The following is a 26,026-nucleotide window of genomic DNA, read 5'->3' as shown; positions in this document are numbered from 1 at the left end:
CAGCGCTGTGTATGGGTGTAATATATGGAGACAGCGCTATGTATGTGTGTAATATATGGAGACAGCGCTGTGTACGTGTGTAATATATGGAGACAGCGCTGTGTATGTGTGTAATATATGGAGACAGCGCTGTGTATGTGTGTAATATATGGAGACAGCGCTGTGTATGTGTAATATATGGAGAGAGCGCTGTGTACGTGTGTAATATATGGAAACAGGATGGTGTATGTGTGTAATATATGGAGACAGCGCTGTGTATGGGTGTAATATATGGAGACAGCGCTGTGTATGGGTGTAATATATGGAGACAGCGCTGTGTATGGGTGTAATATATGGAGACAGCGCTGTGTATGGGTGTAATATATGGAGACAGCGCTGTGTATGGGTGTAATATATGGAGACAGCGCTGTGTATGGGTGTAATATATGGAGACAGCGCTGTGTATGGGTGTAATATATGGAGACAGCGCTGTGTATGGAGGTAATATATGGAGACAGCGCTGTGTATGGGTGTAATATATGGAGACAGCGCTGTGTATGGGTGTAATATATGGAGACAGCGCTGTGTACGTGTGTAATATATGGAGACAGCGCTGTGTATGTGTGTAATATATGGAGACAGCGCTGTGTATGTGTGTAATATATGGAGACAGCGCTGTGTATGTGTGTAATATATGGAGACAGCGCTGTGTACGTGTGTAATATATGGAAACAGGATGGTGTATGTGTGTAATATATGGAGACAGCGCTGTGTATGGGTGTAATATATGGAGACAGCGCTGTGTATGGGTGTAATATATGGAGACAGCGCTGTGTATGGGTGTAATATATGGAGACAGCGCTGTGTATGGGTGTAATATATGGAGACAGCGCTGTGTGTGTGTGATATATGGAGACAGCGCTGTGTATGGGTGTAATATATGGAGACAGCGCTGTGTATGGGTGCAATATATGGAGACAGCGCTGTGTAGGTGTAATATATGGAAACAGGACGGTGCATGTGTGTAATATATGGAGACAGCGCTGTGTACGTGTGTAATATATGGAAACAGGATGGTGTATGTGTGTAATATATGGAGACAGCGCTGTGTATGTGTGTAATATATGGAGACAGCGCTGTGTATGGGTGTAATATATGGAGACAGCGCTGTGTATGGGTGTAATATATGGAGTCAGCGCTGTGTATGGGTGTAATATATGGAGACAGCGCTGTGTATGGATGTAATATATGGAGACAGCGCTGTGTATGGGTGTAATATATGGAGACAGCGCTGTGTATGGGTGTAATTTATGGAGACAGCGCTGTGTATGGGTGTAATATATGGAGACAGCGCTGTGTATGGGTGTAATATATGGAGACAGCGCTGTGTATGGGTGTAATATATGGAGACAGCGCTGTGTATGGAGGTAATATATGGAGACAGCACTGTGTATGGAGGTAATATATGGAGACAGCGCTGTGTATGGGTGTAATATATGGAGACAGCGCTATGTATGTGTGTAATATATGGAGACAGCGCTGTGTACGTGTGTAATATATGGAGACAGCGCTGTGTATGGAGGTAATATATGGAGACAGCGCTGTGTATGTGTGTAATATATGGAGACAGCGCTGTGTATGGGTGTAATATATGGAGACAGCGCTGTGTGTGTGTGATATATGGAGACAGGACTGTGTATGTGTGTAATATATGGAGACAATGCTGTGTATGTGTGTAATATATGGAAACAGGACGGTGTATGTGTGTAATATATGGAGACAGCGCTGTGTATGGGTGTAATATATGGAGACAGCGCTGTGTATGGGTGTAATATATGGAGACAGCGCTGTGTATGGGTGTAATATATGGAGACAGCGCTGTGTATGGGTGTAATATATGGAGACAGCGCTGTGTATGGGTGTAATATATGGAGACAGCGCTGTGTATGGGTGTAATATATGGAGACAGCGCTGTGTATGGGTGTAATATATGGAGACAGCGCTGTGTATGGGTGTAATATATGGAGACAGCGCTGTGTATGGGTGCAATATATGGAGACAGCGCTGTGTATGGGTGCAATATATGGAGACAGCGCTGTGTAGGTGTAATATATGGAAACAGGACGGTGCATGTGTGTAATATATGGAGACAGCGCTGTGTACGTGTGTAATATATGGAAACAGGATGGTGTATGTGTGTAAGATATGGAGACAGCGCTGTGTATGGGTGTAATATATGGAGACAGCGCTGTGTATGGGTGTAATATATGGAGACAGCGCTGTGTATGGGTGTAATATATGAAGACAGCACTGTGTATGGGTGTAATATATGGAGACAGCGCTGTGTATAGGTGTAATATATGGAGACAGCACTGTGTATGGGTGTAATATATGGAGACAGCGCTGTGTATGGGTGTAATATATGGAGACAGCGCTGTGTATGGGTGTAATATATGGAGACAGCGTTGTGTATGGGTGTGTGATATATGGAGACAGGACTGTGTGTGTAATATATGGAGACAGCGCTGTGTATGTGTGTAATATATGGAGACAGCGCTGTGTATGGGTGTAATATATGGAGACGGTGCTATGTATGGGTGTAATATATGGAGACAGGACTCAGGATAAGTACTACACCCTAATGGAGGTGCAATACCCTGTGGCGCCTGAAGCCTCAGGGGCGCCACACTTGGGTTCGGCATATTGCGGATCGGATAGACAGATTGCTGGGTAGAGCTGGGGAAAACCCAGTGGTCATGGTGCACATTGGTACTAATAAAAAAAAAAAGGGGGGGGGGAAGGTCCTTAAAATTGAGTACAGGGAACTAGGGTAGCAGCTGAAGTCCAGGACCTCCAAGGTGGTGTTTTCAGAAATACTACCGGTGCCACGAGCGTCAGTAGAAAGACAGCGGGAGCTTAGGAAGATAAATACGTGGCTTAGAAATTGGTGCAGGAAGGAAGGGTTTGGTTCATGGAGAACTGGGCGACTTCTCAGTCGGCTACAGGCTCTACAATAGGGACAGGCTGCACCTCAATGGGGGGGGTGCAGCTGTGCTGGGGGAGATTTTAAACTAGGGTCTGGGGGGTAGTGGAGCAAACAAGGGGATATTTAAGGCAGATAGAGACAATTGGGGTCATTGAAGATTTAGGGGGGCTAGGACATGCAAGGAAAGTAGGGAGGCTAGGAGTAAGGAATGCGTTAATAGTATTAAATGTCTACTGGCAAATGCAAGAAGTCTTGCATACAAAATGAATGAATTGGAGACTCTTATGTCAACCATAGATTATAATGTGGTGGGCTTTACGGAAATCTGACTGGATGAGAGCCATGACTGGGTGACAAATGTAGAGGGTTATACTACATTCAGGACGGACAGGAAAGAGAAGAAAGGTGGAGGGGTGTGTATATTTATCAAATCTAATCTAAGACCTGTGTTCAATGATGACATTTGGGTGAGTCACAACAATTTAGAGTCAGTATGGGAAAATGTACATGGGGAGGGGACTGATGGAAAGCTGCTAATTGGAGTTTGCTATAAAGGAGGCTTTACACGCAACGACATCGCTAATGAGATGTCGTTAGGGTCACGGAATTCGTGACGCACATCCAGCCTCGTTAGCGACGTTGTTGCGTGTGAAACGCACAAACGACCGCTAACGGTCAAAATTACTCACCAAATATTGTTGATGGTGCAGGATGCAGGTTGTTCGTCATTCCTGAGGCAGCACACATCACCCCAGGAACGAGGAACACCACCGTACCTGCGTCCTCCGGCAACGAGGTGGGCGTCACTTTCTTTCGGCTGCTCTCCGCCCCTCCGCTTCTATTGGACGGCTGCCGTGTGACGCCGCACAAACCACCCCCTTAGAAAGAAGGCGGTGCGCCGGCCACAGCGACGTCGCTAGCCAGGTAAGTATAGTGTGACGGGTCCTAGCGATGTGCGCCACGGGTAGCGATTTGCCCGTGACACACAACCAACGGGGGTGGGTGCTTTCACCAGCGGCATCGCTAGCGATGTCACTGTGTGTAAAGTCGCCTTAAGCCTCCTAACATACCTGAACAGGTAGAGGGTGAAATGCTGGAACAAATTGAAAAGGCAGCTAATAATAATAATCGGGTTCTTATTATGGGGGATTTCAACTATCCAGACATATAGTGGGACATAGAATCTTCTGGTTGTGCTAAAAGCTGTAAGTTCTTATCTACAATTCAAGACCATTTCCTCTCTCAGATGGTAGATGAACCGACCAGGGGAGCTAATTTGCTAGATCTGGTCCTGTCAAATAGACCGGATACAATTTCAGATCTACAGGTCCGGGAGCACTTGGGCACCAGCGATCATAATATGGTAAGCTTCAAAGTAATATTCAATAGAACATTTCAAAGGGGAAATGCTAAAATCTGGAATTTTAGGAAAGCTGATTTCAACAAATTAAGGGAAAAGCTTAATTGTGTAGATTAGGACAATATCATGGTAACTGGGGATACTGAACATAAATGGGGTAAGTTTAAGGATATACTGCTAGAGTCCTGTAAAAAACATATACCCTCTGGTAATAAAATGTCCAGGAATAAAAAGAAACCACTATGGATAAGTAAGACTGTACAAAGTATAATAAAACAAAGGGCGTTTCAAATCTTTAAGGCTGAGAATATCAATAGGAAATGTAAAAAAGAAATCAAGGAAGCGTGTGTTATCCGTGAGAATTGGTGCTGATCTTCGGTCTCTGGCCCTGCCGACTCCCCGCTGCTGCTGCTTCCGCCCGCAGTGGAGTGAATATGCAATGAGCATAATGAGCGGGGCTCGGAAGCAAGTGCCAGCAGCGGCAGAGACGTGTGTTTTCTCCGGTGTGTGTCACATGGATCACATCCGTGCAGTCCGTGTGACACTCGTGATGCCAGAGAAAAACTGACATGTCTACGTATGGAGCACACGTATGCTCCACACGTACACATGGTTCATGGCAAAACACGCACATTGATTTTAATGGGTCTACGTGTGCCCGTTTCTCCGGCACGTGAGGAAATGGACCAAACACGTACCGGAGACACGGATGTGTGAATGAGGTCTTAGGGTGTATAAAAAGAGAGATTAGATCTCGTGATCCCTACGTATTGTTACCCTTCTATACATCATTTGTAAGGCCACATCTAGAATATGGGATCCAGTTTTGGGCTCCACATGTTAAAGAGGACATTCAGAAGTTAAAGGTGCTTTACACGAGCCGATCTATCGTGCGATAGATCGTCGGGGTCACGTTTTTTGTAACGCACATCCGGCATCGCTTGCGACGTCGGGCTGTGTGACACCTCCGAGCGACGCAGTATCGCTCACAAATTGTGAGTCGTGTACTCGTCGCTCGGTTTCATAATCTCGTTTAATTAAAATAGCGCCGGTTGCTCATCGTTTCCGGGGTAGCACACGCCGCTCCGTGTGACACCCCGGGAACGATGAACAGCAGCTTAACACCGTCCCACAGCACCCGCTGGCTATGCGGAAGGAAGGAGGTGGGCGGGATGTTTACGTCCCGATCATCTCCACCCTTCCGCTTCTATTGGCCGGCGGCTGTGTGACGTCGCTGTGACGCCGAACGTCCCTCCCACTTCAGGAAGTGGACGTTCGTCGCCCACAGCGAGGTCGCTCAGCAGGTAAGTGTGTGTGACGGAGGTTAAACAAGTTTGTGTGCCACGGGCAGCGATTTGCCCGTGACGCAAAAACGACGGGGGCGGGTACGATCGATTGTGAAACCGCACAATCGGTCGTCCCGTGTAAAGCAGGAGTAAGAGTCAGTTCAAAGGCAGCTAACTAGACTACTACAAGGAATGGAAGGCATCCCATATGATGACAGGTTGAAAAAGTTAGATTTGTTTAGCTTAGAAAAAAAGACGTCTCAAAGGAGATCTCATTTATATGTATAAGTACATGTGTGGTCAATATAAAAGAACTGGCACATGTCTTATTCCTTCCAAAGACAATACTAAGGACCAGGGGGCACTCACTGCGAGTGGAAGAAAAGAGATTAGAATATTATATAAGACCAAATGAAAAAATGATTTTAAACTCAGAGATGTTGGCGCCTGCTGAAAAGTCTGTACAGTAAATACACTCAATACTTGGTCAGGGCTCCTTTTGCATGAATTACTGCTTTAATGCGGCGTGGCATGGAGGTGATCAGCCTGTGGCACTGCTGAGGTGTTATAGGAGCCCAGGTTGCTTTGATAGCACCCTTCAGTTTGTCTGCATTGTTGGGTCTGGTGTCTCATCTTCCTTTTGACAATACCCCATAAATTCTCTATGGGATTTAGGTCAGGCGAGTTTGCTGGCCAAACAAGCACAGTGTTAAGCGGGCTTTACATGCTACAATATATCTTACGATGTGTCGGCGGGGTCACGTCGTAAGTGACGCACATCCGGCATCGTAAGTTATATTGTAGCGTGTGACAGCTACGTGCGATTGCGATTGAACGTTAAAACGTTCATCGCATGCACGTCGTTCAATTCCTAAAAATTTAACATGAGGTTGTTCAATGTTCCTGAGGTAGCACACATCGCAGTGTGTGGCACCCCGGGAACGATGAACAGATCTTACCTGCGTCCTGCGGTTCCCGCCGGCAATGCGGAAGGAAGGAGGTGGGCAGGATGTTTACGTCCCGCTTATCTCTGCCCCTCCGCTTCTATTGGCTGGCTGCCGTGTGACGTCGATGTGACGCCGAACGTCCCTCCCACTCCAGGAAGTGGACGTTCGCCGCCCACATCGAGGTCGTATGGACGGGTAAGTACGTGTGACAACAAATAATCGTTTGTGCAACACGTTCAACAAATTGAACGTGCCGCACATACGATGGGGGCGGGTACGATCGCATACGATATAATATGCTTAATCGTAACGTGTAAAGCAGGCTTTACTGTGGTTATTAAACCAGGTATTGGTGCTTTTGGCAGTGTGGACAGGTGCCAAGTGCTGCTGGAAAATGAAATTTCCATCTCTAAAAAGCTTGTCGGCAGAGGGAAGCATGAAGTGCTCTAAAATTTCCTGCTAGACGGCTGCGCTGACTTTGTTCTTGATAAAACACAGTGGACCTACACCAGCAGATGACATGGCTCCCCAAACCATCACTGATTGTGGAAACTTCACACTAGACCTCAAGCAGCTTGGATTGTGACCTCTCCACTCTTCCTCCAGACTCTGGGACCTTCATTTCCAAATGAAATGCAAAATTTACTTTCATCTGAAAACTGAACAACAGTCCAGTTCTTTTTCTCCTTGGGCCAGGTAAGACACTTTCAGAGTTGTCTATTGGTCATGAGTGACTTGACACAAGAAATGCGACAGTTGTAACCCATGTCCTGGATACATATGTCTGTGGTGGCTCTTGAAGCACTGACTCCAGCAGCAGTCCACTCCTTGTGAATCTCCTATTACTCACAGGAAGTTGGGCTGTAGTGTGTACATCGCCCAGGCCAACGGACAGACACTCTACAATGCAAGGCCCAACAGAAAGGGGCCTGGCCACTGTACAAACAAAAAAAAAAAGAGGTTTTTGTTAGTATTTATGGCCATAAAACGTAAGCCTACACCCTCGTCATGGGACCTCATGTTTGTAGGTCCCTACACTAAATATAAAAATAGCAACAAAAAGAGGATAATATCCTCCAAAAATTAAGTATTACAGCAAGTTGGGCTGCAGTGTGTACATCGCCCAGGCCAAAAACTAATGCTCTACCAGGATACAGCTAAACCCCCACTAAAGTGGAAGCATCACAGGTGCAGGAGAAGCAAATCACACACACACCTCCATGGAATGGAGGGGAGGCGAATGCTAGATGATAAAACTGCACACTAGTGGCTTGCATAGAGCGCCGTTCACACATGCAGATAACACAGTCACAAACCCACAGCCTATTAGGTGACGCCCATACTATTAGATCAGGCGGGCTGCCAAGCCGTACCCCACCTATGTATCACGCACGGACACAGAAAGGGGCCTGGCTGTATCCTGTACAAACAAAAAAATATGAGGTTTTTGTTGGTATTTATGGCCATAAAACGTAAGCCTACAACCCTCGTCACAGGACCTCATGCTTGTATGTCCCTACACTAAATATAAAAACTTGAAATAGATCCCTCTGTGTGTAATGACTCTATATAATATATGCATTTCCCTTTTTTATTGAATTACTGAAATAAATTAACTTTTTTATGATATTCTAATTTTTGAGATGCACTTGTACACGTTGTTCAAAATGTTAAAAGCTGCATTACCATCTGTAAAAAACAGACAGAAGCTTGACCAATGTTATTCAATGCAACAGTGCAGATGAGCAATTTTTCTGACTGACTGAATCTGCATGTGAAAAAAAAAATCACAGGATGCTTTAGTTTCTTCCTTGTATCAGATTAGACTCACCTATTCAAGTCTATGAGCACGCTCAAAAAATCGGATGTCATACTGAGACAAAGCATGGCATCCGTTTTTACCAATACATTGTTCAGTTCTGTAACATTGGAAACTGACTAGTCCTGGAAATTACGAATAGCTGCTGTAAAAAAACGCACACCATACGGGTGACAAGTGAGACAAACATTGTCAGTTTTCTGGATGAAACTGATGATTTAGGTGATGTGCCCACATGGCTTTTTTGTGTTTTTTTTATGCCTTTTTTTCATGTTTTTTTAATCAATAAAAGCAAGGAAAAAGCATCCCACCAAAGAGAATCGTGACTTGCTGTGCACACGTTGCTTCTTTTTTTCTGTGCAGATTTTGTTGGGGAAAAAAGAAGCAGCATGTCCATTGTTTCTGCATTTATTTTCTGCGTTTCTATAATCCCCGGCAATGCTTTAGCACTACAGTGGATTATATCGCAGCACTTTGCCTCACACACCATGCATTGAGCATGGTGTATGAAGCTCTCCGTAGCTGAGTAACCTAGAGTTGTCATAGTGACGACCCAAGGTTACTATGGCAGCGATCGGGTCCCTGTGATCGCATCCCAGGGAACCGATCGCCAGGGAGAGGTAAGCGATTCCTCTCCCTGCCTCCTGAATGCTGCGATTGCACTGATCACAGCATTCATGGGGGTTAAACTGCCGGGAGCGTCACAGGCACTTTTCCGAGCAGAGAGCACTGGGTTCCAGCTGTAACATTAGCCTGGACCGGCAGTAATCGCGGGGGTGCAGCGCAGGAACCCCCGCGGTTGCCATGATTTAAAAAAGCAGGAAAAATGCATATGAAAAAACGCGCAAACGCAAAAGAAATTGCACATTTTTCTGCTGCATTTTTCCTGCCAAAACATGCTTTGTTATGTGCACATAAAAAAGCAACCTGGGCACATAGCCTTATTTCTTTTTATATGGTCATGTGAACTTATCCTAGGGGTATGTAAACATAACTTGTGATGAGCAAACCCGTGGAGGTTTGTGTTCACTGGATTTAAATGGGATCTGAATTTTTGTGCTGTAAAGGCTAGGGGGCTGCCAAAGGAAACAAAATAGGGGTAAGAGCAGGACAATTACCCGGCAAACAAATGTGGATAGGGAAATGACTTAAAGGGGTTTTGTCACCATAGCAATCATGGATCAATAGGAACTAAATTAATAAAATGAAAATTTTGAGTACAGCCACAGAGCCTGGTGAAGAGAGCCCATACCGAGCCTATTTTATAAGTATGCAGAGAGTAGTAACCTAACACTGTCCCTCACTTGAGCCGCGTTCTATCCCTACACGGTATACAGGCTGGGTCACATGGTACACCGGCCAATCACAGCCATGTCAATACTTGGCATGGTTGTGATGGCTGCGTAAAGTCCCACAGTGATTGTGTTGCAGCCTTTCAACAATCTAGTCAGAATCCAATTAGCACCTGAACTCAACCATGGACCTTCCGTGATAAATCCTTATTTGAATTTGAGCACATGACACAAGATGTCCAGTACAAACCTCAAACTTTACAGTTCGGGTTCGGTCATCTGTCGCGGGTGGAGGAGGGGACGCTGCGCTCTCCCACTGCTCGGGTCCGGCCGCTGCTGCTGCGGCTGCTGCTGCTCGGTGGTGGCTCGAGTGGTGGGCCGGATCCCGGGGACTCGAGCTGCGCTCCTCGCCCATGAGTGAAAAGGGTGGGGATTGGATTGTGGGGATTTGGTTATTGTCCGTGACGCCACCCACGGTTGTGGTGATATTGGTGACACCACCGCTGCTCTGGACGGGGATCCCGGGAGCGATGACTGGGAGCAGCCTGGATGTTAGTTCTCCCCTCCGTGGGTAGGGGGTTGGTTGTCCCGGGGCCCGGTGATGGGGTAGGGATGGATGGCAGGCTGGTTACGGGGCCTGGCGAGGTGTAGGGTCGCAGGGGCAGCACTGTGCCGCACGGCACGGTGGTACTCACTCAGCCAATGATGAGGACACAGTTCTCGGTAAAACACACGGCTGGATGGACGGGTCCCACAGACGGCTGCGGTGTTTCTCCTCCCGGCAGGTTGATGGTGACTGCCTTTCCCTGCACCTGTGTAACGTGTACGGTTCCAATGGGTTCCCACCGGTAACCCGCTCCCCACTTGGATGGGTGCTGAAGGAGCCCCTTTTGCCCGCAGGCTCTGGCCCTGGGAACTTTAGCCTTTGCGGTGACTGTTTCCCTCTCTCGGTTGGACTGTTGCCTTCTGACGGGACTTGGCTGCTGGGAAACCCAGGAGGTTCCCTTCGCTAACGGATTTGGCAAATTCACGGCGACTCCTAGCCTTGCCGGGGTCCGTAAGCCCCTGCCGGATGGTGCTGGCTTCTCTTTGCGTACCGGTCCGGTACCGCCGAGCCACCGCCCGTCCACGGTCCTTACGGTTAGCTCCAATAGGTTACTCCTGCAGACGGTCACCACCGTCTGCCAACCTTGCTGATCCGTCCGGGCCACACACCCGGACCAACTTCTGTCTGCTCAACTGCTACTTCCCTCCTTCCACTTTCACTTCCAACACTCAACTCCTTACTTTTCCCGCCTCCAGGACTGTGAACTCCTCGGTGGGCGGGGCCAACCGCCTGGCCCACCCCCCTGGTGTGGACATCAGCCCCTGGAGGAAGGCAACAAGGGTTTTTGTCTGACTTCGGTGTGCCTGACCGGCAGTGTGGGGTGTGTTGGTGTTGTGCTTGTGACGTCCTGGCTTGTCCAGGGCGCCACACATCCATACGCATAATGTCTGTTTTTCAGAGCTGACGAATGTGTCTGTGTGAAGGCATTTCGGGAAAACGATAGTGGACTTTTTCCTGAAGCGGCTTCACCGGTGGATTTCCTGTCGGTTTGCGGTAGCTCCAGATATCCAGAAAACGTAGCCGATTTTCATCTCACTTGTCATCCGTGCACAAGGTGTATTTTTACAGCTGCAATTATTATTTCCCAGACCATACCTGTTTTCAAGACTTGCAATATATCCGAAAAAAAAATGATGTTACACAGAGGCATCCAATTCCTTTTTTTTTTTTTTTGTGCACCCATAGACTTCAATGGATGAGTCTCATCTGACACACTGAAGAAACTAGTGCATGCTAGAATTTTTTTTAGATGAAGATTTCATCAGTGAAAAAAAATTGCTCATCTGTACTGACCCATTGAATAACATTGGTCATGCTACTGGCCATTTTTTTTTTACGGACAGCACTTAGACCAAAAATACGGGTCTTGTGAATGAACTCTAATTCGATCATTGAAAATGCTACTTTACTTTTAACTGTTTCAAGGTTTCTGGAACCTGATGCGGTTAAAAGACTGAACAACGGGTACATGTTTTTTTTACGTTTATTTTTGCTATTTCGTGTTTTGTTATGTCAGATTTGCAGCTCTTTTTCAGGCGGATTTGAGGCAGAATCAGCCTGAAAAAGTTGTATGCACATAACCTTAGGGTATTTTCATATTGAGATTTTAGATGAGAATATAGAAGCGGATTAGCTCACAAATCCGCATCAGAGAGTATTCAAAGAGGATTTGAGGTGTTTTTTTTATGAATAAACATTAAAAATTTCATGTAAAAAAAAAAAAAATGTGTGAACATACCCTTAAAATTGATGATGAATTATGCTGTGTTCACACTCAGCTTTAATGGGTTTTTTATTCCTGCAGCCAAAACCTGTTGTTTTGGCAGTAAAAATGCTGCACTCAAAAATGCCTGTTTTGCTCCGTTTTGTTGCTTTTTTGGGGTATGGATTAGAAGTGTGCTTTGTCTATAATACATATTTAATCAAGTTAGTTTTATAAGTCACCTAAAATACTGCAAAAAAGTTTTTTCTATTTTTTTTAATTTCTGAATGCTTTCTACAAGAAAAAAAACAAAACACTGAATGGATTGACATGCGGCAGATGTCAAATACGCTGCATTGATCAAACTGTGTCAATAAAATAAAACCCAGTGTGTGCATGAGATTTCTGAAATCTTATAGCTTTCGCTGGTAGTCTAAAAAGTAGCTTCTAATTGGCATAAAAAACAGCAGTAAAAAACTCTGCATGTGAAAATAGCCTTTAAAGGAACCTGTCAGCAGATTTGGGGCCTATAAGCTGTGGCCACCACCAGTGGGCTCTTATGTACAGCATGTTAGAATGCTGTATATAAGAGCCCAGGCCGCTGTATAGAACGTAAAAAACACTTCATAATACTTACCTAAACGGTCGGTGCGGAGCAGATGGGTAAAATGGGTGTCTCCGTTCTCCGGGTGCGGCGCCTCCTCTTTTGGCCATCTTTGTCGTCCTTCTTCTGAAGCTAGTGTGGCTGATGCATCTGACATCATCCACAATAGTCAGCGTTCTGCTCAGGACCCCAGTGTTGGCCTGTGTGCATGACGTAGGACGTGTCATCCACACTAGATTCAGAAGATGGAGGACAAAGATGGCCGAAAGAGGAGGCACCAGTACCAGAGAACGGAAACGCCCATCCGACCCATCTGGTTCGCACCAACCGATTATATAAGTATTATAAAGTCATTTTTACGTTATACATAGTGACCTGGGCTCTTATATACAGCATGTTAGAATGCAGTATATAAGAGCCCGGGGGTGGTGGCCGCAGCTTATAGGCCCCACATCTGGTGACAGGTTTTCTTTAATGGTTTCAAAGCATTTTTGTCTATCAGTGTAAGGCTATGTGCGCACGTTGCATAATTCCATGCATTTACGCTGCCTAGTACTGCAGCATAAATGCATGCGTCCTGCGTCCCCTGCACAATCTATGTAGATTGTGCATAATCCGTGCGCACAATGCTTTTTTGAACGCATCGTTTTGAGAGTCAAAAATTTAACAAAATCTCTGCGTTCAAAAATGCAGCATGTCACTTCTTTCGTGCGCTTTGGATGCAGCTCCCACTCTGTCTATGGGAGAGGCAGCATCCCGAACGCATGAAATCAGCATCTATTGCAGACACACTGCATCCATTACGCAGTGTTTCTGCAGCAATTTGAAGCGCACATGCTCTGCCAAATTGCTGCAGAATTTGCAGCATGGACACGACGCAACGTGCGCACATAGCCTTACAGTCAGTAGCATTGCCTTATTGGTTAAATGTCAATGGCAGAACTGGATTCCTTTGTTAAGTCCCAGGCTGCTGCTGTAGCTCATCAACACTCTCCCATCACCTCAAACTAATGGGCTGAAAAGGCCTCTTTACACGCTGCGATCTCGCTAGCGAGATCGCTAGCGTGCGTACCCGCCCCCGTCGTTTGTGCGTAACGGGAAAATCGCTGCCTGTGGCGCACAACATCTCTAGGACCCGTCACACTACTTACCTGCCTAGCGTTGTCACTGTGACAGGCGAACCGCCTCCTTTCTAAGGGGGAGGTGCGTTCGGCATCACAGCGACGTTACTAAGTAGGCGCCCAATCGAAGCGGAGGGGCAGAGATGAGCGTCCATAACATCCCGCCCACCTCCTTCCTCATTGCGGGCAGCCGCAGGTAAGGTGAGCCGGTCTCTGCCGTAATGGACGGTTGCGAGCACACGAGTAGCAGGAACCGACATATCTCTTGACGTGGCTGGCTAAGTGTGGCCACCAATACCACCTCTCCAGTAACTCTCGTGTCCGCCTAATACCAAAATGCCCACCCACCTTTGAGGTGTGGGCCCACGACAGTATATCATTCTATCGATCAGGCGGCACAAAGGTCTTGCCGGTGGGATTTGGTCTAACGTCACAGGGGAGAGCGTATGAAAAACCCTGGAGGGAAGGATAAGACGAGGTTCGTCAATCTCTTCCTGGGTAGAAACCATAGAGCGAGACAGAGCGTCTGCCTTGTTATTCTTACTCCCAGACAGATAGTTGATGGAGAAGTGAAAGCGGGAGAAAAACAAGGACCAGCGGGCTTGGCGAGGATTCAGACGCTGAGCGGTTTGTAAGTACGTCAGATTCTTATGGTCTGTATAGACCTGGAAAGGATGTTTCGCTCCTTCCAGAAAGTGACGCTACTCCTCCAAGGCTAATCTCAGGGCGAGCAGTTCCCTATCCCCAATGGTATAGTTTCTCTCTGCCGGTGAAAAGGTTTTAGCAAAGAAGAAACACAGCCTTTTTCTACCTGCACCGTTCTTTTGATACAAGACCGCACCAGCACCCACTGTAGAGGCATCAACCTCCAAGAGGAAGGGCTTATTCTCATCGGGTCTTTGAAGAACGGGAGCAGTTGAAAAGTGTCTTTTTACTGCCTCAAAAGCCTGGGATGTTTCAGTAGACCAGACTTTTGGATTAGCACCTTTCTTAGTCAAGGCCACCAAAGGGGCCACCAAAGTAGAGAAATGGGGTATGAACTGCCTGTAATAATTTATGAATCCTAAGAAGCGTTGCACCGCCTTCAAGGAATGAGGTTCGGACCATTCCAGGACAGCAGAGAGCTTCGCAGAATCCATAGCCACACCCTCTTGTGAGATAATGTAGCCCAAAAAAGGCAAGGATGACTGCTCGAATACACATTTTTCGAGTTTAGCAAACAAAGAGTGCTCCCTTAAACGGGAAAGGACACGAACGACATCCTGACGATGAGTCTCCAGATCAGGAGAAAAAATCAGGATGTCGTCCAGATACACCACGACGGAGGATAACAGTAAATCCCTGAACACATCGTTTACGAAGTCCTGAAATACTGCGGGTGCATTACATAAACCAAAAGGCATGACGAGGTATTCATAGTGACCATCTCGGGTGTTAAAAGCGGTCTTCCATTCGTCACCCTCTCAAATTCGTACCAAGTTATACGCACCCCGCAGATCCAACTTCGTAAAAACCTGAGCTCCCCTCAGTCTGTCAAAGAGCTCCGAAATTAAAGGTAACGGGTATTTGTTCTTTATTGTGATTGCGTTGAGACCCCTGTAATCTATGCAGGGACGCAAATCACCCTCTTTCTTCCGAACAAAGAAAAACCCAGCTCCCGCGGGAAAGACAGACTTACGAATGAACCCCTTCATTCGTAAGATCAGAAAGTCTTTCCTGATCCCAGCTCTGTTCATCTTGGATCATTTTTAAAAAACACAGCAAGCAAGGGTTACTCCAAGCGGAGTCTCCCTTCTTTCAAAAAATTGGGCCACGCAGACACCTTATCAGTGGCAGCACTTGTGCCCTAGTTGCAAACAGGATGTTTTGATTTGCATCAAGCACATTCAAAAATACGCTATTCTTAACCGTCCCCAGGATGACACCGGGGTAGGTAGCAAAGTCTTTCCTGATCCCAGCTCTGTTCATCTTGGATCATTTTTAAAAAACACAGCAAGCAAGGGTTACTCCAAGCGGAGTCTCCCTTTTTTCAAAAAATTGGGCCACACAGACACCTTATCAGTGGCAGCACTTGTGCCCTAGTTGCAAACAGGATGTTTTGATTTGCATCAAGCACATTCAAAAATACGCTATTCTTAACCGTCCCCAGGATGACACCGGGGTAGGTAGCAAAGTCTTTCCTGATCCCAGCTCTGTTCATCTTGGATCATTTTTAAAAAACACAGCAAGCAAGGGTTACTCCAAGCGGAGTCTCCCTTTTTTCAAAAAATTGGGCCACACAGACACCTTATCAGTGGCAGCACTTGTGCCCTAGTTGCAAACAGGATGTTTTGATTTGCATCAAGCACATTCCAAATCCACAAGCATTTACTCTCCCCAGGATGACACAGGGGTAGTAAATTCCTGGTGGATCCATGACTTGTTCATTTTGATGAACGTTAGTCTGTCCACATTGTCACTGGACAGACGCGTGCGCTTATCTGTTAGCACACACCCAGCAGCACTGAAGACACGTTCAGAGACAACGCTGGCAGCTGGACACGACAAAATCTCCAAGGCGTAACTGGAGAGCTCTGGCCATTTTTCTAGATTTGAAGCCCAAAAGGAGCAAGGCTCCATTTGCAAAGTCATGGCATCGATGTTCATTTGGAGATACTCCTGTATCATCCTCTCCAGCCGTTGACTATGTGTCAGACTTGTTGTCTCTGGTGGCCTTGCAAAGGAGGGTCTAAAAAAATTATGAAAAGATTCCATAAAATTGCTGTTACCAGCACCAGATACAGTCCTACTGGTACGGGTAGACTGTTGAAAATGACGAGACCGTCCCATGTTTGTCAAGTTACAACTGGGAGAATCACTCCCTGCACCTGCACGGTTGTTTGGTGGAAAAGCCGAGCTAAGATCGAGTAACAGCTTCTGCTGATACTCCTGCATACGTGCGTCCCTTTCTATGGCTGGAATTATGTCACAAAATTTGGACTTGTACCGGGGATCTAATATTGTGGCAATCCACTAGTCATCATCACTTCTAATTTTGACAATACGAGGGTCATGTTGGAGGTAGTGCAACAAGAAGGCACTCATGTGTCTTGCGCAGCCATGCGGACCAAGTCTACACTGTGTTTGTGGCATAGAGGTGCTACCCGTTCTTTCTTCCTCTGACATCTCCCCCCAACCTCTTTCAACTGAAATTTGACCAAGGTCTCCCTCATCTGCTGAGTCTTCCATGTCCATGGACAGTTCGTCCTCCATTTCTTCATGTTCTCCTGCACCTTCCTCAACATTTCGCCTGCTACTATGCGCCCTTGTTGATCCCTGTCCCCCATGGTCCCATGCCTGCTGCGTTGGTGATGATCAACGTGTGGACCTTGGTGATGTTGTTGTCCCTTGCGCATATGAATCCTCCTGTAGTTCCTCCCCTTCCTGTTGTCCCACCCCCTGACTCCGAATAGTGTTTAGCGTGTGCTCCAGCATGTAAATGACTGGAATTGTCATGCTGATAATGGCATTGTCAGCGCTAAACATATTCGTCGCCATGTCGAAACTGTGCAGAAGGGTGCATAGGTCCTTGATCTGAGACCACTCCATCAGGGTGATCTGCCCCACCTCTGCATCTCGTTGGCCCAGGCTATACGTCATGACGTATTGCACCAGGGCTCGGCGGTGCTGCCACAGTCGATGTAACATGTGGAGAGTCGAATTCCAGCGTGTCGCCACATCGCATTTCAGGCGATGAACCGGCAGGCCGAAAGACTTCTGGAGAGATGCAAGTCGCTCAGCTGCGGCGGTTGAACGGCGGAAGTGAGCAGACAGTTTTCGTGCCCTGGTCAGAAGGCAATCTAGGCCGGGATAGTGTGTTAAGAATTGCTGGACGACAAGGTTCAACACGTGAGCCATACAAGGCACGTGTGTCACCTTGCCCAGGCGAAGGGCCGCACCCAGGTTTGCAGCATTGTCGCACACGGCCTTACCAGGCTGCAGGTTGAGTGGAGACAACCATTTATTAAACTCTGACCGCAGAGCTGACCACAATTCCTCAGCTGTGTGACTCCTATTCCCAAGACATGTCAAGCTAAAGACCGCCTGATGCCGTTGCGCTCTGCTGCCAGCATAGTAATGAGGGGTGCGTGATTCCTTCTGCGCAGTGAGAACGCTGGTGGCCTGACCAGGCAGGCTTGGGGCGGAGGTGGAGGACCCAGATGAGGTGGAGGAGGCAGAAGCAGTGGCGAAACTTGGACAGACAGAGGATTGACACACAAGTCGTGGGGACGGCAAGACTTGTGCAGCAGACCCTTCACCATCTATCACCATAGTTACCCAGTGTCCAGTCAGCGACATGTAACGTCCCTGTCCATGCTCACTGGTCCAAGTATCGGTGGTGAAATGCACCCGTTCACACACAGAGTTTCTCAAGGAAGCGGTGATGTTGTGTGCGACATGCTGGTGTAGCGTGGGCACACCTTTCTTAGAGAAGTAGTGGCGACTAGGCACCTGGTACTGGGGCACAGCGACAGACATAAGGTCTCTAAAATCCTGTGTGTCCACTAGGCGGAAAGGCAGCATTTCGGTAGCCAAGAGCTTACAGAGGGATAGAGTCAACCTCTTAGCTTTGTCATGGGTCGCAGGAAATAGCCTTTTATTTGACCACATCTGAGGGACAGAGATCTGGCTGCTGTGTGTAGACGGTGGGGGTTGACAGTAGGTGGGATCTAGAACTTAATCATCAATTGTTGTGTTTGCACTCCCCTCCCCCTCAGACCGAGCCTCTTCTTGCCCTGACCGAATATTTAAGTTGTCATCCCAATCGGGTATCTGCGTCTCATCTTCATCAGTATGTTCCTCATTGTCTATAACCACAGGTGTTACAGTTTGTGACAAAGGGTCAACATTATGCTCAGAAACTTGGTCCTCACGGCCTGAATCAGAGTCACAAAGGTTCTGGGCATCACTGCAGACCATTTCCTGGTCTGTACTCACTGTAGCTTGGGAGCAGACCTCTGATTCCCAGGCTATAGTGTGACTGAACAGCTCTGCAGACTCAGCCATCTCAGTTCCACCATACTGTGCAGGGCTGATGGAGACTTCAGAGCTGGGAGAAAGCAAGTTTGATTGGGATGACAACTCAGAGGACTGGTGTTTTTTGGATGCGGTACTTGAAGTGGCTGAGAGGGCACTTGTTGGACCACTTGAGATCCATTCAAGCATTTTCCTTTTTTGGCCATCATCTACCTTTGTTCCTGTTGTTCGTGGCGGTAAAAAAGGGAGCACATCGGATTGTCCACGGTAAGTAGTAGACATCTTACTTTTGCTGGTAGATGGTCTATCTTCAGCAGATGATAATGGAGCTTTGCCACCTTCCCCACGGACAAACCCTTTTTTTCCTTTTCCAGCACGCCTCTTCCCCTTTCCACCAGCATCTGTCATTTTGCCACTCATGTTGATTGCAACAAGATTGTGCACTGAAAATGTGGTAGTAAAAATTGAGAGGTGGTGTAGATTGCAGCGGTGGTCTAGCTTTATTAACAGCAGAATAATAAAGAATAAATATCCCTGACAATGCAACTACGGCCCTTAAACTGGCAGCATAAATTGCTAGTATAATGGCTTAGTAACTATCAGTTTGAGTGTGCAATGCAGGCAGACGTGCTGCAAATATCTGTGCACTACTGGGACTATACAGAAGTCCAACAGCCACGTTTAGGATGCCACTAGGTTCACTCAGTGTTTGCTAGTATAATGGCTTAGTAACAATGAGTTTGAGTGTGCAATGCAGGCAGACGTGCTGCAAATATCTTTGCACTAGTGGGACAATACAGAGGTCCAACAGCCACGTTTAGGATGACACTAGGTACACTCAGTGTTTGCTAGTATAGTGGCTTAGTTATAATGAGTTGGAGTGTGCAGAGGACAGGAGGGTACAGTGGCAGGGTTGTGGGTCTCTGGGTAGAGGAAAGGAAGCCTGCCTTTCTATTCCCTCCTAATGGGGAAATACAGCGAGGAAATCCCTGACCTTAGCTACACAGACGCTGTCATCTTGTGTAGCTGTTAACCCCTTCAGCCCCCGGGCACTTTCCGTTTTTGCGTTTTTGTTTTTTGCTCCCCTTCTTCCGAGAGGCGTAACTTTTTTATTTTTCCATCAATCTTGCCATATGAGGGCTTGTTTTTTGCGGGACGAGTTGTACTTTTAAATGAAACCATAAGTTTTACCATATAGTGTACTGGAAAATTGCAAAAAAATTCCAAGTGCGGAAAAATTGCAAAAAAAGTGGGATTGTACAATAGTTTTTGGGATATTTTATTCACCGTGTTCACTATATGGTAAAACTGATGTGTGGGTATGATGCCTCAGGCCGGTGCGAGTTTGTAGACACCAAACATGTATAGGTTTACTTGTATCTAAGGGGTTAAAAAAAATTCACAAGCTTGTCCGAAAAACGTGGCGCACGTTTTGCGCCATTTTCCAAAACCCGTAGCGTTCTTATTTTTCAGGATCTTAGGCTCATTGATGGCTTATTTTTTGCGTCTTGACCTGACGTTCTTAACGGTACCATTTTTGCACAGATGCTACGTTTTGATCGCCTGTTATTGCATTTTGCGCAAAATTTGCGGCGACCAAAAAACGTAATTTTGGCGTTTGGAATTTTTTTGCCGCTACGCCGTTTACTGATCAGATTCATTGATTTTATATTTTGATAGATCGGGCATTTCTGAACGCGGTGATACCAAATATGTGTGTATTTTTTATTTTTTTAACCCTTTAATTTTCAATGGGGTGAAAGGGGGGTGATTTGAACTTTTAGGTTTTTTTATTTTTTTTTTATTTTTTAAAACTTTTTTTTTTTCTTTTTTTTTTTATTTTACTAGTCCCCCTAGGGGGCTATTGCGATCAGCAATCCGATCGCTTTGCACAATCTGCAGATCTCAGCTACAGAGCTGAGAACTGCAGATTTGCTGCTTCACTTTCAATGCCGGCTGTATTCCGGCATTGAGAGGAAGTGACTCATGTTAGCCACAGGCGTCATCACATGACCCTGTGCTACCATGGCAACCGCCGAAAGTCACGTGATCATGTCACGTGACTTCCGGCGGGGGCGGGGTAAGTCACTGTAATGGCGGCGCCCATATACATATCGCTGCCAAGACTTTGGCAGCGAAATGTAAGGGGTTAATGGCCGCGGGTGGAAGCGATTCCACCCGCGGCTAGCAGGCACACATATCAGCTGTTGATAACAGCTGATATGTGCGCCGATCGCCGCCGCCCGCCGGCGACAGGGGGCGGGGCTTACCGGAACACGATCCATGACGTATCTAGTACGTCATGGGTCGTTAAGGGGTTAAACTCTGTTTTCAGGACCTGTCACCTATGGCTCTGACCCTGCCGGTACGAGCCCTTAAAAGGACTGATAGAAAGTGCTCTCCCTAAGCTGTCCAGCGCTGTGTATGGAGCGCATAGAGCAGTATCGGCGATAGGACTCAGGACGGAGCTGCGTCAGTGATGTCTGACACCAAGGACGCAGAAGGCAGATAATGGCGTGCTGGAGGAAAATGTCCAGTTTTATAATGCAGGGACATGTGACATGGACATCCTATCACACATGCCGTTGCTTCTCTGGCTAAAAGTCCACTTAGCTGTGTGTGTGTCTGGGATTGGCTGACATGCTGGCCCTCCCCACTACACGCGCGCGCTTAGGGAAGGAAGACAAGGGAAAAAAAAAAAAGGCGATCGCCATTATCCATACAGCAGTGATCTGCAGGCGCTGTTCCCGCACACTATACACTGAAATTTCATAATAGTGTGAGTCACAGAGTGACTTACACTATTACAGCGGAAAGCCAGCTAGGAATTAGCTGTTTTTTTGCTGCTAGAACCGTTCTCGAACGTATCTAGAACTATCGAGCTTTTGCAAAAAAGCTCGAGTTCTAGTTCGATCTAGAACAGCCCCCAAAATCACTCGAGCCGCGAACTGGAGAACCACGAACCTAGAACCGCGCTCAACTCTAGTCCTGAACCCTCAGTTCTACTGATCTAAACTTCCAGCAGCATTTGGGTCTATCGGACTGTATTTCGTAGCAGTAGAGCAATAGATGTCTCCAGGTTTTCAGCAGGAATACAGGCAGTTAAACCAAGATATAATACTGTATGCCCATCTGATTGAGGTGAACTGTAGAAAAGAGGTAGAAAAATGAAATGTTTGGTCAGTAGTGATGAGGGACCACTACCATGCTCTGGTCCCCGGTGGTCATAACGAGCAGTGGGATACTCAGATGGGCGCGAATCAGGTACCTAAGTATACAGTAATGAAGTCAATGGCTAATTCGAACATTTTCCCGGAAGATTTCCCCCATTGACTTGCATTTTGCTTTGGTACTTGAGTCATGCCCATCTGAGCTTCCAACTGTCCTTAACGAGTACCGAGCCCTCAAGCATGGTAGTGGTCGCTCATCACTAGTGCTCAGTTATAGTCTTGTGGTCTATTAGTCAAGTCAGGATAACTCAAGTCAATTGCAGTGCATACAGCAAATACTAACCTATGCTGAAACTGAAAAATACAGTAGCTAAAAACAGTACAGGCGGCACAAACTAATTAGTGAGTTCAAACCTGCCAAGGACAAGAAGGAGGTCATCAATTAAATGAGGCACAAAATTAGACACAAACTAGCAATACATGTCAAATATTAAGTAAACGATGAACAGATATTCACAGAAGTAACACCAAGGTAGAGGGTATAAACCCCTACAACTGGCCAGAACAGCTGTGCAGATTATCAGGCGCTATATACAAATGCCATCAGCTATGACATAAAACAGGGCAATGGCCGCCAAGATCTGGAATTGCTGCCTTGTGGCTAGGTAAATTTATCAATAAGAATCATCAATAGAAGCATCACATAAGATTTGTACTTTTTTTTAAACAATACTGTGTTTGACGTATCTCAAGAACAGGCAGATGTCATAATATACAAGTATGAGATTCCAATCAGTGTATAAATGGATAATTCACATATGCCCCCAGGAACTTACCAATCTCTGCTTCTCTTCCATGCTCGCTTATAAGATATTAATTCCAGTCTTTTTCTCTGTTAAATATTAAGAAATAAAACATTTCTAGACCTCTCCCTTACAGGAATGTCAGTTTAGTTATCCATTATGGGTTGATATAAAGCAGTCAGATCCAAGAATATCAAGCAATCCAGCATCTTACGTCAGGAAGCTGTCTAATGAAAATATGTCCGATTCCACCAGCCATCCTCATTATTGTGTTTTAGAGGAATTGTGACCTATGGAGAAACATTTTCAGACTGGTGAAACCCGTTTTTAATTTACATTTTGTGTACACGCTGGAAGATGTTCCCACCGAGGATACTATCTGCAAGGAGTTTGTATGTTCTCCCCGTGTTTGTGTGGGTTTCCTCCGGGTACTCCGGTTTCCTCCCACACTCCAAAGACATACTGATATGGACTTTAGATTGTGAGCCCCAATGGGAACAGTGTTGCCAATGTATGTAAAGCGCTGTGGAATTAATAGCGCTATATAAATGAATAAATATTATTTTTAATTATTATTATCCTATGCAATTTTATGTCCTATTGTTTTGTACATTGTCATTGGATGCATTCAATAAATGATTATAGAACTTGATCAGAACTTGGATATCCATGACTTATCTTTAGGATAAGAAATCAGTGTAAGATTGGTCAGGGTCTAAAACCCCGCACCCCCATGAATCAAGTTTGCAGTTCCCATGGATGTACACTGTGTTCAGTGCCAGGACATCACAGCTCCGTACACTTTGTGTCTTCGGTACAGCAGTTCAGCTCCTAATGAAGTGACTATCCAAGCTGTAGTACCCATGAATGGTCATTATAAAGTGTACAGAGCTGTGAGGTCCTGGTTCCATGCACTTTTTACTCCTAGCCACCATGAAAGCTGCAAACAATTGATCCATGTAGGTGAGGGAGGGGGTTGGTGTTGGACACCAGTAATCCAGTATTGATGACCTATCCCAAGGGTAGGGCTTCAAATTTTATCTCCTGTAAAACCCCTTTAAAGCACCACTACAGCGTTGTGTCACTTTTCCCCCCGCGGAGTGGTGCCTTAAATGTAAGTCCCCTGACCCCTGTCTTATTCTCACCTGGTGCCACCTTCATCTTTTTCCAGAGTCATTCTGGTCAATCTCCTATGATTTGTGACCTGTCGTAGCTCCAGTGCTTCACGGAGCGCGCCAAAGGTCACAATTCCATACAATTCTGAAACCCTCGTTTTGGCCTCATTGATGCTCTCATAGAGATGCATTGAGACCTTATGGCGTAACTTCTGACTTTCGGTCAGTCACACGTTATGGGTACAAGATGGCACCGCAGCGGCATCAAAAAGTGAAGAAGCCGCCAGAAAGTGAATTAATGACAGGGGTTGGGGACTTGCATTTAAAGTGCCCCTCCAGCTCTGTAATAAAATCATGCTGTAGTGTTGCGTTAAGAAGAAAATATGCTGATTAGATGGACGCGTGCAAGTTCTGGTTCCCCAGGTGCGGGCACACTGTATTTAAAAGTTCAGTTTGGGACCCGGACTTGACCCCAAACCACAAATTAGTTAATGGAGAGCCGAACTTCTGTGCTGTAAAATGGCTGTAAAATGGTTGTGGTAAGGGCTAGGGGGCTGCAAAAGGAAGCAAAATGGGGGAAATTGCCCTGCAAAATGTGTGGATAGGGAATAATTTAAAAAAAAAATTACTTGGGATCCTACCAATTTTTCATAAACCAGCGCAGGTAAAGCAGACAGGGGCTGGAATTTTAAGGCTGGGAAGGCCCATGGATTGGGCCCTTCCCAGTCTAAAAATAGCAGCCTGCAGCCACCTCAGAACTGGCGCAGCTATTAGATGTGCCAATTCTGGTGCATTGCCTGGCTCTTCTTGGTTGCTGTGGTGCAGTGGCAAACAGAGTAATACTTTTGAGGTTAATCTCAGCTGTGAATGAACAGCTGACATCAAGCCCAGGGGTTATTAATGTAAGGGGGCCTATCAGCTACCCCCATTACTAACCTGGTAAGTATAGAGTTAAAAAAAAAAACAGGAAAAAAAAAATCTAATTTATTGAAAAAAAAAAAAATCCTCACCTTTCTAATGTAATCCAATTGGTGAATAAACACTCCTGCACACTCCCTTATTCACTAATTTAGTAATTAAAAAGTCCTGGAAGTTCCTACGAAACCTAATGGAGTCACATCCCACTACACCCATCGATTCCTATGGAGCTTTGTTCTGAGGACATGATAGGCGTCTATCAGACACTCCTATTAGTAACCTGGTATGTATAGAGTTAAAAAAAACACACATAGGAAAAATAAAGTTTATTTGAATAAACACTTCTCCACAGGCACTCATTCACCAATTTATTGAATTAAAAAAAAATCCTTGACAGTCTGACATAATCCAATTGGTGAATAAACACTCTACCCACACTCCATCGTTCACCAATTTATTAAAAAGAAATCCTGGAATATCCAATGTAGTCCAATGAAGCTTTGTTCTGAGAACGTTCTCAGAACAAAGCTCCATAGGTCACTCCCAGTCAGCTGCAGCCCTGAATTTCTCACATGTAGTGAGGTCACTGAGTTATTGACGTTACCGCTCATGATAAATTTTGGGCTGCCGCTGACCTGACCAGCAGTGGCATATGGAGTCTTGCTCTGAGAACATTCTCAGAACAAGGCTCTATAGGAATCGATGGGTGTCATGCAACATTAATAATTAATAAATTGGTGAACAAGGGCGTGTGGGGAAGTGTTTATTTAAATAACCTTTTTTCTCCCTGTGTGTTTTTTTTAACTTTATACTTACTGGGAGAGCAATGTGGGGGTCTGATAGCTGCATCTCCAATACTAACACATGGGCTTGATGTCAGTGGTAAATTCACAGTTGACATCAACCCCAAAAGTATTACCCCGATTGCCACCACACCAGGGCAATTTTGACGCACTGGGCAAAGAGCCAGAATTTGCACATCTAATAGATACGCCACTTCTTGGGCGGCAGTGGGCTCCTATTTTTAAGCTGTGTGGGGTTTCAGCTCGTGTAGGCGTAGGCAGGGACGCAGTGGGAGACGTAGACAGGTTGTCAGTCCAAAAAAAACAATGTTTTATTCACACCAATATTAAACAAACATAAACAGTCAGCAGAAGATAAACAAAGAGAAAAAGAAAAGTCAGCTTGGAAATCAGCTCAGAGAAAGTCCAGGACCTACCGGTCCACATAAAGCAAGATGCAGTATCCAAGTTTCCAGCAAATACAGATCTCCAGCACCTCTCCAGCCCTACCACCCACAC

The 26,026-nt window shown here is 46.0% G+C and overlaps 1 protein-coding gene across 1 annotated transcript in view; it reads right to left on the bottom strand.

Moving 5' to 3' along the window:
- Window positions 1-22,789, bottom strand: part of SLC2A11 (solute carrier family 2 member 11) — a 91,077-nt gene extending 68,288 nt beyond the window's left edge. Inside the window, exon 1 of the mRNA XM_075321547.1 lies at window positions 22,726-22,789. Coding sequence (XP_075177662.1) covers window positions 22,726-22,746 — 21 coding nt within the window. The 5' untranslated portion in view covers window positions 22,747-22,789. The remainder of the gene's footprint in view (window positions 1-22,725) is intronic.
- Between the last annotated feature and the right edge of the window lie 3,237 nt (window positions 22,790-26,026).

This window comes from Anomaloglossus baeobatrachus, chromosome 1 (genome assembly GCF_048569485.1).
Source record: "Anomaloglossus baeobatrachus isolate aAnoBae1 chromosome 1, aAnoBae1.hap1, whole genome shotgun sequence".
In the NCBI taxonomy this organism is placed as follows: Eukaryota; Metazoa; Chordata; class Amphibia; order Anura; family Aromobatidae; genus Anomaloglossus; species Anomaloglossus baeobatrachus.
This window is presented reverse-complemented; position numbering and strand designations above follow the sequence as displayed.